This window comes from Paramisgurnus dabryanus, chromosome 1, assembly GCF_030506205.2.
Source record: "Paramisgurnus dabryanus chromosome 1, PD_genome_1.1, whole genome shotgun sequence".
Taxonomy (NCBI): Eukaryota; Metazoa; Chordata; class Actinopteri; order Cypriniformes; family Cobitidae; genus Paramisgurnus; species Paramisgurnus dabryanus.
Genome location: NC_133337.1, coordinates 17,709,397 through 17,724,374, shown reverse-complemented (window position 1 = coordinate 17,724,374; position 14,978 = coordinate 17,709,397). Strand labels below are relative to the sequence as shown.

General features: G+C 35.5%; 2 protein-coding genes across 2 annotated transcripts; one reads left to right on the top strand and one right to left on the bottom strand.

Moving 5' to 3' along the window:
* Positions 1-1,456: 1,456 nt before the first annotated feature.
* mrap2b (melanocortin 2 receptor accessory protein 2b) lies at positions 1,457-7,313 on the bottom strand. The gene is made up of 3 exons (XM_065273438.2): positions 7,020-7,313; positions 5,212-5,311; positions 1,457-2,725 (listed from the first exon to the last, which is right to left on the bottom strand). Exons 1-3 carry the CDS (start codon positions 7,126-7,128, stop codon positions 2,347-2,349), a joined length of 588 nt encoding a protein of 195 aa, XP_065129510.1. The 5' UTR covers positions 7,129-7,313; the 3' UTR covers positions 1,457-2,346.
* A 2,049-nt stretch (positions 7,314-9,362) lies between these two features.
* ripply2 (ripply transcriptional repressor 2) lies at positions 9,363-10,921 on the top strand. The gene is made up of 3 exons (XM_065273428.2): positions 9,363-10,201; positions 10,346-10,413; positions 10,520-10,921. Exons 1-3 carry the CDS (start codon positions 10,082-10,084, stop codon positions 10,677-10,679), a joined length of 348 nt encoding a protein of 115 aa, XP_065129500.1. The 5' UTR covers positions 9,363-10,081; the 3' UTR covers positions 10,680-10,921.
* The last annotated feature ends 4,057 nt before the right edge of the window (positions 10,922-14,978 follow it).

Genomic DNA, 14,978 nt, shown 5'->3' with positions numbered 1-14,978 from the left:
AAAGATTAAAACGATTAAAGCCGATAGGTTGCGACTGAGGTGTCCTTGAGCACATTAACCCCATTCTACCCCCGGACACTGTAGGAATACCTGCCTGCCACTCCGGGAGTGTGTGTGTTAAATGCAGAGGTCACATTTCGAGTATGCGTCACTTTCAATTTTGTTTTCCTTTTAAATGAACTTTATTAGGGTATGAGCAGTGAATGCCTACCTACCGTTTATACTCACCTAAAGAGAAAACCAAGTCTCCTGAGACCATACTTCCTCTGTCAATCCATCAGTCCAGCATTGGTTCCAAAAGAGTGAGAGGATCTGGGCCTCAGCCCAACATCACCTGCAGAGGGCGATAAGACGACAAAGACGATTGTGGAGACAGATGCATTGGACAATTTAAAATCATTAAGGAGATCAATCTGGTAGCATTTAAGTTACAACTCGTTATCTAATGCATTAACAAATTGTTAACAAATACAACCTTATTGTTAAGTGTTATCATAATGTTTGTTTTATTTTTTTGACTGAAGCAACATTAGGCATGTTTCAAACACAGCAGACACATTTAAAAATTAAAAAAACTTTTTAAACCAAATCAATATAAATAATGGACTTTTTTGGTTTGTAATTATTTTTATGTTAGATAAAATTAAACTGTACTTAATCGAAAAATGGGTCACACTTTATTTTACGGTAATAATACATGTAAGTACTAAGTAATAATCATTAACAACATGTACTTACTATTGGGTTGGGGTTAGGATTACGGTTTGGAGGGTTAGTTGCATGTAATTATGCATAATTAACTGTTATTACTATAATAATTACATGTAACATGTGTAACAAAGACACCAAAATAGTGTTACCGAAAAATGATATGTGTTGTTTTCTGGTCTAATCTGGTAAATCTTTCAAATGATGGCTGAATCAAGGATATTGTTTAGAGTAAAAGTTCAAAGTGCAAAACATAAACAGGCTCTCATCTATAACAAGTAATAACTTTACAGATCAGCTATAAAATCACTTTATTCATTTCTCTAAAATAGATGTTTGAAGTAATACAAATTAAAGTTGTTTCGCTGTCTTTTTCTAGTATGTTATATATTGTACACTTGATCTCCATGGCAACAACCTTTCTCCACTTTCTTCTGTTCAGAAGTAATGTACTCTTGCCGCCTGAGTCATTACACACAAATTTGTCTCTGGGAAAATCTCCTTGGTTTGCTTACCCAGAATGCTTTGCATAGAAGCCAGTGGGCAGTAATGTTTATTTCTCTCTCTCTCTCTCTGGTTTATTAGAGGAGGTAATGACAGTGTTTGCTTTAGTCATTAACAGTCAGACTCAGTTCTGTAGATGTGCAGCTGATGTACCAGCTGTGATGTTCACAGATTTCATTGTTGTCTAGCATGCTGTCCATTTTATTCTCAAACTGAATACAATAACAGAGAACCTTGAATGCTGTTAGGATTTACATATTAACTTTAATGGGCAATAATTACATTTTATGTAAAATTAAAGAGTTTCTGTATTAAAGCACTAAATAAATCATTTGTTTGAAACACACAGTAAAATATGTATATAGAAAATGTTAAATATATTTTGATATATATGGTTCAATTACAAATAAGAATATCAAAATATCTTAGTTTAAAATCTAGTTCTTAAAAATTGTTGCATGCATGATGGTTTTATATGTTCTTTTGGACTTTTTTTTAAAACATTTTTGACAATAGTTTAATTTAAATGACTATAAAAAAATATTAAAAACATGAAATATTTCTTTACACCTTGTCGGCTGTGACCTTGGTCCATTTCCTGTTTTGGGCATCAAAATGCAAGGCTGGCTTAACAAACTTCTATTTTAAAATAAATAGGGAATTAAGGAAAGTATGCAAACAACTTAAAAAAAAAGATCACAACAAATTGCATACAGCAGCAATATGAAAATCAAAAACCACCCATAGCATTAAAGTGAGATCCAGAACTTATGCTGTTTGGACCATTGACCTTTAAAAAAGAAAACAGATGTCAACATTAAGTCTGATTTATCGCAAACCAGAAATAAACAACCCTCTTTAAGCCACACATAGAAACACAGTCACTAAAATTAAATCTAATCTTACAACAAAGATTATTGTGAATCTACAAAGTTGAAAAAAAGACATGAAAATTTTTGACATTTGGAAACTTGGACAATGACCATTTTACAGATCACAATAACTCTCTTATTGTCTTAATGATTCATCAATGGACATTTATCTAAAGTGTATCTTAAGTATCTGATCAGTATACATGTTAATTAATGTTCGATGACATCACAGGAAGAAGTTGGGCTCTAATCTGATGTCCTGCTAACTGTTAAGGACAGGTGATTCGCTATCTGTGATAGTTGGCAGTCCACACAGAAGCAGGTCGTCATTGTCTATGCTGGAGCTGTGCTCAGATTGGACAAAGTTCGGAATGTTGAAGTTGGACAGAAAGTTGTCATCTTGGTTTCTTCTCTCATCCTCTATTGTGCTCTGCAAGCAGAGTCCAACGGGGTCCCGCCCACAACGCCTCCCTCTGCCAATAACAGCATCTCTATTGATATTAGTTTGCCCTTCCTCATTAATGTAAAAGTGAAACAGGGAACGCGTTTCATCAAACAGTGGATGTAGAGGAAATGCTTGAGGACATTCAGCCTCTATCTGCACATCGTCACCATGATGCTTTTCACTGGGGTCAGAAATCCTGATGAGAAACAAAACTGTGTTTGTGTTATATGCTGAAGGATTAGTGGTACTTCACATGCTCTTTATATTTATTTACGTTTATATCATATAAAACGGATAAGATTTATTGTATATTATACATGTTTATTTGTATAATGTATTGTATAAATAACTAGTGTATATTTATTAATAAATCTGACCAACAGTTTGTTCCAAAGTAGCTAACCTCTACTGAGTGACATCTTTATGTTAAATCTGTCTTCAAGTCCTATATTTGTATATGACAGTGTATGAATGTAAACATCAAATGATAGCTCTATGAAGGTGAACTGCACACTTTAATGATTCATTAAATCTGGCATATTTAATTTAATTTATGCAACTGAAGTGGTTTTGCTCATTTGAATATAAGATTACAGACCAACTTTAATTAGCCATTGATTTCTGACGTCTCCCTGTTTCTATGGAAACACTCGTGGACTGTAAATCTCACTGTAAAAAAATTCCGTAGAAATTACATTGTTATTGCAGCTGGGTTGCCGGTAATTTACCGTAGATTTACATTTATGTAATTTACTGGCAAGAATTTGTTCAAAGTTCAATCAATTTTAAATATTAACAAGTATTTATCTGTACAGAATAAAACTATACAATAACACCCTCATGCAAAGCATTCTGGGAACCAGAAGTCATCATTAACCTTTTTCTGGTTTTTGCTTTAGATTTTGTTTCCCAGAATGTTTTGCTTAATGCTGTTTTTTTTTGTTTTACTCTATAAAGACAAAGACTTGTAAATGTTTAATGTTCATTTAACTTTGAACAAAATGTTGCCAGTTAAAAACATAAATTTAAATCTACGGTAAATTACCGGCAACCCAGCTGCAATTTCTACGGAATTTTTTTACAGTGAAAAAAAACTGTGATCTTAGAGAAAATTTCATCTAGACCAGGGGTTCTCAAAGTCCGGACTCCGGTCCGGATCCGGACCCGACGGGAACTTGATCCGGACCCGCGTCCACTTCATAGTACAAGTGCATTAATTTCTATGTGATTGATTAAATGTGTGCATTTGCTACTTTACAAATGCATATTAAACTTGTAAACCATTCGTTTAGTTTTCTTTTCTTTTTAGATCTAAGAGTATTCCTGGGCCGAAAATAAAACGAGTTATTAAAAAATTTCCTGTGTCACGCTGTAGCCATCACACCCAGATATTATGCACAGCTACTTCATGTACTACGGCTTTTGATCAGTAAGTCCTTATCAATCTGAAATCACTGTTGGTTTGAGTCGTTTAAAACATGCATTTGAAAAATCAACACTCGTCAAACATATTCTTTATACATATTCTTTATTATCATGAAAATACCTGAAAAGGTTTGAAGAACAGCAATATAAATATATCCTTAAAGTCGCAATGAAATTGAAATGAAAAACTATATATATTTTTTTAATATTGTGGTATTATTAACAAATGACTTATCTGTGAGCTTCATTATTTTTTAAAAATTCGTGTGTGCTCATAATCTTTAATCAAAAATGCTAATCTCCTCCCCTCCTCAAAACGATCTCTCTTCACTTCCGTTCAAAAGTATGGCAGGCGGGCGGGGTCCGGGAGAAGATCGCAGCGATTAGCAATTAGCAACACGACCCAACTTCAAACGATCCAATCAGATCTCGATGGACAAATTCAAATCCAGCCCTGCCTTATTTCATCTCAAAAGCCGTTTCATTCGGATATACGTCACCACGGGGAAAATAAGGCAATCGCTACTTCCGTTTCATGGCGACTTTAATACATTTCCTGGAGCTCCGTGTGTCTAGTTCTTCGTCTGCAGCGCATATTAAGTTTCTGCCCGAGAGCGCCCCCTGGCTTTTGGATGTAGCGGTATTTCACTTTAATTCATTGAGAAGCATAGGAAGCATCATCAGCCAATTTATAGGTGCACCCCTTATTTTGGTCAGTGTCTCTGCCTACCAACCACACTTTTTTGCCATGGTTTATGCATCTGATGGAAAACAAACAGCCATTTCTCTCATTAGGTTGCTCTGTATCTTGCACCTGGTTACTTTTGGCATATTTCTTGTGTTTATGTTTAAAAATTTTTTTTACTTTAAATGCAAAATACACTTGTTATTTTTTTCCCAAACCATTTGTGTTGATTTGTTATATAAACAAATGATTTACATAAAGTTATTACTATGCTTGACAATTTTTGTAATAACCATTTTTTCCGGACCTATGAAAATGATGAGAATTCAGATTTGGACCTTTGAATGTAAACTTTGAGAACCCCTGATCTAGACAATCTGTGAGTTTGGCAGAAAGGTTTATAAGTCCTCCAGAACTTTCTGCTGTATGCAGTGATTTTTCTAGTATTGTTTATCTGCCACTAACTTATTTGTATCTGATTTTAATTTTGAAAAAATGAATACATTTGACAAATTAAGTTTTCAAATAAACAACTGTGAACTCCAAGTGTGAATGTGTTTGTGTTTACTCACTCAAGATGTGATGCTCCGGTTTTGGTCAGAAGAGTCAGGACAAAGAACATGAAGATGACAAACACTGCCAGACCAACCCAGAAACCGATCACTATAGAGTCTGATAAAGAAAACCCATTACTAAAGAGTCTGATAAAACACAACCCATCACTATAGAGTCTGATAAAACACAACCCATCACTATAGAGCAGGGGTTCTCAAAGTCCGGACTCCGGTCCGGATCCGGACCCGACGGGAACTTGATCCGGACCCGCGTCCACTTCATAGTACAAGTGCATTAATTTCTATGTGATTGATTAAATGTGTGCATTTGCTACTTTACAAATGCATATTAAACTTGTAAACCATTCGTTTAGTTTTCTTTTCTTTTTAGATCTAAGAGTATTCCTGGGCCGAAAATAAAACGAGTTATTAAAAAATTTCCTGTGTCACGCTGTAGCCATCACACCCAGATATTATGCACAGCTACTTCATGTACTACGGCTTTTGATCAGTAAGTCCTTATCAATCTGAAATCACTGTTGGTTTGAGTCGTTTAAAACATGCATTTGAAAAATCAACACTCGTCAAACATATTCTTTATACATATTCTTTATTATCATGAAAATACCTGAAAAGGTTTGAAGAACAGCAATATAAATATATCCTTAAAGTCGCAATGAAATTGAAATGAAAAACTATATATATTTTTTTAATATTGTGGTATTATTAACAAATGACTTATCTGTGAGCTTCATTATTTTTTAAAAATTCGTGTGTGCTCATAATCTTTAATCAAAAATGCAAATCTCCTCCCCTCCTCAAAACGATCTCTCTTCACTTCCGTTCAAAAGTATGGCAGGCGGGCGGGGTCCGGGAGAAGATCGCAGCGATTAGCAATTAGCAACACGACCCAACTTCAAACGATCCAATCAGATCTCGATGGACAAATTCAAATCCAGCCCTGCCTTATTTCATCTCAAAAGCCGTTTCATTCGGATATACGTCACCACGGGGAAAATAAGGCAATCGCTACTTCCGTTTCATGGCGACTTTAATACATTTCCTGGAGCTCCGTGTGTCTAGTTCTTCGTCTGCAGCGCATATTAAGTTTCTGCCCGAGAGCGCCCCCTGGCTTTTGGATGTAGCGGTATTTCACTTTAATTCATTGAGAAGCATAGGAAGCATCATCAGCCAATTTATAGGTGCACCCCTTATTTTGGTCAGTGTCTCTGCCTACCAACCACACTTTTTTGCCATGGTTTATGCATCTGATGGAAAACAAACAGCCATTTCTCTCATTAGGTTGCTCTGTATCTTGCACCTGGTTACTTTTGGCATATTTCTTGTGTTTATGTTTAAAAAATTTTTTTACTTTAAATGCAAAATACACTTGTTATTTTTTTCCCAAACCATTTGTGTTGATTTGTTATATAAACAAATGATTTACATAAAGTTATTACTATGCTTGACAATTTTTGTAATAACCATTTTTTCCGGACCTATGAAAATGATGAGAATTCAGATTTGGACCTTTGAATGTAAACTTTGAGAACCCCTGCTATAGAGTCTGATAAAGAAAACACATCATCACTATAGAGTCTGAAAAAACACAACCCATTACTAGGGAGTCTGATAAAAGACAATGAAGAATCGTTCTACTGAATCTATCTGATCATTTTTTCTGATGTAGACACTGTATGTCAGACTGCGCATCTATCTGAAAGGAGTGTGATGTATTTTAAAGAGAGATTTTAAGTGGTTTTGTTCTTTATTACACTATAAATTGTGGTCATGTACAAAAGAGGAAAAACATATCACATACTCACATCTGTTTGCTTTCAGGCTTTCAAAGGACACGGGCTCTTCATCATCATAATACTCATAACGCCATTCATAATCACCACCTGAGCGACTCTGGTTTGTGTGTGCTGTCATGTTTCAGCAAAACATCTTCTCATCAGATATCTCAGAACAACATCACAATCCGCTATTGATTCTCTTCATCAGCAGAAAGTCCATGAGGATCCTGAAGTTAAGGAGCAGCTGAGAGAAACCTAAAACACCTGACTGATGGTTTGGATGCTCTACCGTTCTCTCTCTCTCTCTCTCTCTCTCTCTCTCTCTCTGTTCCTTTTCCATTTTTTCTCTCTCTCTCTCTCTCTCTCTCTCCTGCACGTAATTTATGAAATCACATATACCCACCGCCATGTGAAGAAAGAGAGAGAAAGAGAGGGAGAGAGGTCACATGACTACAGCTGCTGGTCTTCATGTTATGTTTGTTTATGATCACTATTTTCAGTACTGACATGAACTTCAGCATAGCTGAAAGTTTCATGAGAAATGTTTAAATTCATAGAGATCTTCTGATGGCAAACTTTGGTGCATGTTAGTTATGGTTCATGGGTTTAACAACAAACTGTAGCAGGAAAAATTTTATTTCCTTTTTATTATTATCAGATATATCCTGTGATTCATAAAATACAGAGCATCTATTCAGGAGGAACATTTGAAGAATCAGTAAAACCATGAATAAAGGAGAAACATGCATGACTCACCAGGAAAGAAAATAACACTGCGACCTCAGTTATTTCTCTATTATTCTCTCTCCCTCTCTCCCTCTCTCTCAAAATAAATGAAGATCAGCTTTGAAGGAACTGTAATGTAGGAAGATAAGATTGTAAAACTGTGTACAATAGCTGGAGATTAATCATGTACAGAGAGACATTAGGCTAGTCCAGTCCTTTTGTGGACCCCCCAAAGAAAATTGATGACATAAACATTACAAAACTTAAAATTTGAATTAAACAAATCATAATTAAGTATAAATGTAGTCGTTTTAGTTAGTAGCCTTAGTTTTCTGAGGTTTAAATACACAGAATCTGGATAAATTAATGTTTTTTTTCTAAAATGTCATTAAACTATGGCCCCTGGCTCCATCTCAGGGCCCCCAGTTTGAGAACCACTGGGCTAGTGTGTTATATATATTAATTTCTCGTAAATGTTTTATAATTAAACCTTTAAAAATAATAAGGCTACCAACCAACACCACTACATTGTATAATTTAATTTGTTTTGTTGAATATTTTTATTTCAACATTTTTCTTTGGGGGTCACGAAGTGATGTTGATAATTGAACAAAAGATCTTGTGCAGAACGAGTATACAGCGACCTCCAGTGGTCAAACACTCAATTTTTTATGGCATTTATTTACATTTACATTACATTTAGTTATTTAGCAGATGCTTTTGTCCAAAGCGACTTACAAATGAGGTAAACAGTAGAAGCAATTATAGCAACACAAGAACATCAATACGTAAGTGCACTGAAAATAGTCTACCACAGTATACATAGCCAAGGGTTAGTTTTATATCACGAGTTTAGCTGTGTTTAGTTGAACTATAGGCCTACTAGCCGGCCGTCGACTGGCGAGATAATCCAGTAAAAACACGACCGTGAAAGTTGGACAATTCTCCCTGCTGTTGTGACGGTCGCGCTGCCCTACTGAAAAATCCAGCAAAGACCAGCATAAGCTGGTAGCTGGTTTAAGGTGGCAGTTTCTGGTCTAAGCTGGTCCTCCCAGACTGGCAAAGCTGGTGGGTCAGTTGGTCTTCCAGCATGACCAGCTAAGTCCAGCTAGACCAGCTTAATAAAAAGTGACAAAACACAGCAAGACCAGCTTGCTACACCAGCAATACCAGCTAAACCAAGCTGGGAGACCATCAGCTCACCAGCTTAAGCTGGATTTTAAAGTAGTGTGTTCGCCTTTTTTCACAGATGTAACGTTAGTGGATGTAATATTTGTAAGATATCAAACGTTTTAGCACACAGACACACTTTGTAGTAGGCCTACTGAATATGTTGTGTGCTGGTTGTACAAAAAATAAATGGATTCTGTTGACTTTTATTTTAATAAATGGCACTGTATAACACTAAAGTTAGGATAACGGAATGTTTAAAGAAACATGAATTTATGAGCATTAATGGAACTAAAAGTTTAAGGACAAACCTGAATGCACGTGACTGAATCGTCACAACAGCTGCGTTCTTGTGAGATGACTGAAACTTTCTGCTCATTTGGCGCGACACGCGTCACAGCAGGAGCGCGGGGGCAGCAGATCGGCACGCGTCAGGTTTGTGTTTAGAAACAAATGGTTCAAACAAATGTTGATTTTACACCTCGAGATCACAACTTCTGCCAGCATCACTGATCTAACCAGTTAATATTTCGTACTGATTCATGGTTTTTGTTAACGTACATTTCACAGCGTGCCACGTGCACACAAACATTTTCTGCCACGAGCAGTAGACGCACACACTACAAACAAAACAAACCAACTAGGCATTACGTGAACACAAATACACGGAATACATTTAAACCCCAAGGTTTTAACAGTATAGCATGGGTTCAAACCACAAAAATCATATTCTTGCTATTTTTTTTGTCTTTTTCATAAACATCACAAAACAAGACTTACACGTAAACCGTTATTGGATATTTACGTAACTGTTTTGGAAAATAATAATATATTATTGCATGACTTTATGAAACTGGGCTCATATATTGAGTATTAAAGAGTGGTTTCATAGTTTGAGATTCACTGCATATTATGCGGTTTATGTGCAATAGGCAAAAGTGTGCCTAGACGAATCGGCGCAGTTTCCACAGATTTTAAAGGTGAAATGTGTCAGCTCACCATCTGTTGTTTGCGGGAGTGTGACCTCACACCTTCACCATCACGCGTGTCAGACCCCGGGCGTGAACAAACCGTTTGGCACGAGCGCGCTCGTGCGTGTATATAAAGGCTCGAGGCTTCAGTCTGAGCATCACTCGAACAGAAATCAACAAGGATTTACTTCTTCAGCTCTGCCTTATCTTTTCACGGACACTATGGAGCGAATCGCTTTTACAAACGGATTAAATTCTGCCACAAACTCACAGGACGCGACGCAGCCATGGAGACCCTGGACGCGTCGAGCGCGTCATGAACGCAAAGCTGCGACTTACTCGGTACGTTAAGAGTCTATATTGATATCGTTAAAGAATGGACTGGTATCATTACGCATTTAACTTATGGCGTTTTGCCACAGATTAATTTATGAATTTCGTAATGTGAAAATTATATAATTTTAACATGTCATCTTTCTTCAACAGCCTTATAAGAAACCAGCATTGACAACAACTGATGATCAACAATGTACCATCATGACACATCCTGTAAAGTAAGTAAATCATTCTGATGATGTCAGTATTCTGTGTTTGCGTATTCATCTATTCTGATGTCCTGCTACCGTCCACTAACTAATTTTTGAATTCTTTTATCTTTAGGTTATTCTGGCCCAAATCTCAGTGCTTTGATTATTTGTACCGGGACGCAGAGATTCTCCTGCAGAATTATCCGGTTCAGGCCACAATCTGCCTCTATGAGGATTCAGACAGCGATGATGATGATGACAGTGATGAAGAAGATGAGAAAGAACTCAACTGACCATCATCGTTCAACACAACTTTATTTATAGACTCTAATCCTCCTCTCACTTCTAATCTGTTTTGTGTATAAAGCTGTACATATGTATAAAATATACTTATAGTCTTTTAAATATATATAGTTTTCTCTGAAAATCAATGTAAATTATGTCTAGTATTTATAATAAATTATTTTATTGTTAATTGTAACTTATATTGTAACTGTAACTTTATTTTCTTAAAATAAACATTTAAAAAATTTAACTCTTGAGTTTTGGTAATTTTATTAATTGTGTTTTTTATATTACTCTCACAACAGTGATTGTGGCTTTGATGTGTGTAATCAATGTATGGCTATTGACTGAATTTCACATATACAGAACCATACAATAGACAAATGGATAGACAGAAACCAAAAAAATAATTCTTAAATGTATTGTTTAATATTTAGGTTTCTGTTTTTTTGTATGTATTTGGTCCTATGAAAGTAAGATATGAATAGATAAATTGGGACAGTTTCTCAGACAGGATTTAGTTATATTAGAGCAAAGTAGTTTTTACAAACAAACCTTGCAAAAACAATACCAGTGTACATCTTAAGACAAAACAATGGCACTGATATATTTTAAGATATGTCAGTGCAAGATAATTACGACAGCTCAAACATGCATCCTAGTCTGGGACTAGGATAAGCCCTGTCCGGGAAACCACCCCATGGTGTTCAGGGTCTGGATCCACACAGACATGAGCTGGAAGTGTCCAGTCTAAAACATGTTATGAACTATTTTCCCACTTTATTACTTCTGTCTGACTATAGTTCACTGTCAGAGTTATTGTCACAATATACTAAATATATTTAGGGGCGTTTTCCCGGGCAGTTATTAAACTAGTCCTAAACTAAAATAAATGTAAGAGCTGTCCAAACTGAAAACAACTTGCACTGACATATCTTAAAATTAGCAATGCACCGATACCACTTTTTTGGAATACGAGTAATTGCATTTTTTTTAAAATTATTATTATTAAACCTTTATTTTACCAGGAAAGAAAGCACATTGAGATTAAAAATCTCTTTTGCAAGAGCGTCCTGGCCAAGATTGACAGATACAAGCACATTTGAGTATGAACAAAAAACATCAACAATACATGCACATGCATATACACACACAAGCAAATACATCAAAATTCCACTATCAATATAAAACTAGTTAAAACATCTACAGCCCAATGTTTCTTTCTCCAGTACTTACCGATACTGAGTACTTAATAAAAAACATGATTTAAATTTACAGGTAACAGCTTTAGCCATATAATTTAACAAAAAAACAAGGGGCTAGTTTTCCAGTTTGTTGTAAACTCTGCCTCTTTGGACAACACGAGGCATTAACCCCTTACACGCCACTCAAACATAGACATTTCTCAGACCGTGGTATCGATCCCTGGTATCGGGGGACTTTTAACGAGTACGAGTACTTTAGAAAATGTGGTATCGAGGCCGATACCAGTACATCAGATACATCAGTGCCCTTTGTTTTGACTCAAAATGCACACAAGTAATGTTTTTAGTAAAGACATGTTTGATAAAACTAGTTATATTTCCTAATTAAACTAAGGCCTAGTCCTGTCTTAAGCTAATGCCTGTCTGGGAAACCACCCCCTAAAGGTTAATGCAAAAATCTCTTGAACCTCATTGTAAACAGACTTTCCAAAGGTCTAGTAATCTCATAGAAATAATATTCAGCTTCATATTGAATATTTGGTTTCATTTAAATCTTGACTTTATTTCGTCTTAGAAGTTTGTGTAGGATAGAGCTGCGAGATTTATGCAAAATTAAATCACAATTTGCACATCATAATATGCACATAGCAATGGTTTGCACAATAACAGAAGTCAAAGTTTTAGGTTGATGCAGATGAGTGATGCTTACTTTCCAGTATGTGAAACATACTAATATAAATATATTTTATTATAATTTTAATTAATGTTACTAAATAGCATTGTTTAACAAGTTATCACATTTTTCTTCCTTTATGTGTAGGATGTGTTGTGATGATGGGAAAGGAGGCTTTGTGTTTGTGTGCACATTGAGGTGTTGTGATGGGAATGTGTTGAAGTGTGTATCTTTGTAAAGTGTTTGTGAGGTGTTAGTTTAAGCCGTATTTGTGTCCATTAAGAATCTGTGTAGAGTCACACTTTGACCAGGTCATGCACTCGTGTGAAGATGTGTGTGCTCCGGTTCTGTAATCAGTATATAAGATGGACTGAAGAAATAAGACTGTGAAGTCTGATTAAAATAAATCAGTAATATGCAATCCAAAACTGTGTGTACAAATAATTTTTTAAAGATTGAAACATTGGAAATGATGTGTTTTAGCGGAGTGTTATGAATCTGTATGTGTGGGAACTCCTCAGTCTCTCATGAAAGGTGCAACATTTTGTGTGTGTATGTGTGTGAAGGGAAGAGTGTGTGATCTGACACTATTAGATAATGTGTGAATGTGGGAACTCTTTCACTCTCTGATTCTCTCAGACCCTAAACTTTAGTTCGTTTCTTTAGCAGATCTTCTTCAAATGTGACTGACCTGATCTTTCATAAATATATTTATTCATTCATCACGTGTATTTGTTTGTGTGTGTCATTGCTTGTAAAACTCTAGAAGAAACAGCAGTTTGCTGAACACACACACATTTACATTATATTTAGCAGACACTTTTATCCAATGTGATTAAAAATGAGAAATTTTGTTAAAGGAGCCAATAATAAGTTTAGTCAAATCAGGAATAACTTGTTGTGTTCCTGTTGCTGTAATAAAAGGTCATGGGTTTGATTACCAGGGAACATACCATACTGATGAAGTGTATAGCTTGAATGCTCTCAATTTAGTGCAAGAAAGTTTAGAAGCTTCTGCCAAATGCATAAATTTAAGTTTAAGGAACAGAGTTGTATGAAGGGAACAAAAATATAAATCACTGATGTTTAAAGTCATCATCTGTGTCTGTACATTTGACTTTCTGAACTTCAGTCCATGTGTCAGGAGGTGTGAGGTTGTCTCAAGCCAAGGTGTTATCATGTAGTGTGAGGACCTGACGTGTATGTGTGTGTGGTGTTCTGGTGTTGCTGGTTCTTGTGTATCTGACCTCTGTGTCCTAATGCTGTAAAACTTACTGACCACATTCCCACGGTAAAGTGTGAGTGACTGAACAAAAAATGTGCAGAGGTGTATACTACTTTAGTATTTTAGTTACATTTTCCAAGCATCTGTGCTTAATCAGAGTGTTTGTCTTGGGAATAAAAATGTACTTTACTAAAAAATGTTCACTACATTCTAAAGCATAGAATCATACTGTATATTCCTTTTATATTGCATATTAACATTTATTTAATACCTATAATTACATACATATTATGTACTTTTACTTTCTTGAGTAAAAGTACGAAAGTACTTTTTACTTAAGTAAAAGTAAAAAAAAAATGTAAACCAAAAACCTGAAATTATGAAATGTAGTGGAGTAAAAATTATGGAATGTATTTTTTCCAAAAAAAAAAATCACTAATAAAATACGAATACTTGAAAATTTACTTTTATGTAGAAAGTAAAAATATTTCAGTACTATTCACCTCTGAAAATGTGTCACGAGTATAGGTTCTTAATTAATATCATAAAGACAAAGAGAGTTTTTTATCTGTGTTAGGTAGTCAGAGAAAATATTAGCTTAGTTATAATCAGTTTGACCTGACTCTAACTGAATCCAGTGTTTTTTCATATTTGAGGGATTAATATGGTTATTTATAGTCTCTGTACTTGAAGATTGGACAAGGAAGAATAAACATGTAATCTCTGTTTATATCATAGACTGGGTAAAATTGGGTAAAGAGGCAAGATGTGGGTGAAGCTGAGGTTGCTGGTTGCTGAAACCACGCCCGCCTAGCTCGACTCTAGTGACAATAGTGGCAGTTCAATTGTCACTCAAGTGGCCACGCCTTTAATTATGCAGAACTTTAAGGTTTAATATAATTTATATGGATGAGTTACAAAAAAATTTACCCCCATAATATGCAGTGAATCTCAGTTATCATGAAGTGCAAAATTAGCTATATAGACCAAAAACACGTTTTGTACCAGGCTGTAAACACATTATTTTCTACTGTAAAGTTTGGCGTTTTAACATAGAGGTCTAAGGGAATTGACTCTCTAGCGGCCAGTTCGTGAAATGCAGTTTAAATCACTTCCGTATTGGCTTGATCAGAGGCCCTGTCCTAAATGGCGTACTTCATGTGGACTTTCGGTCTCTTGGCCATAAATTGCCTGTGCTCACTTA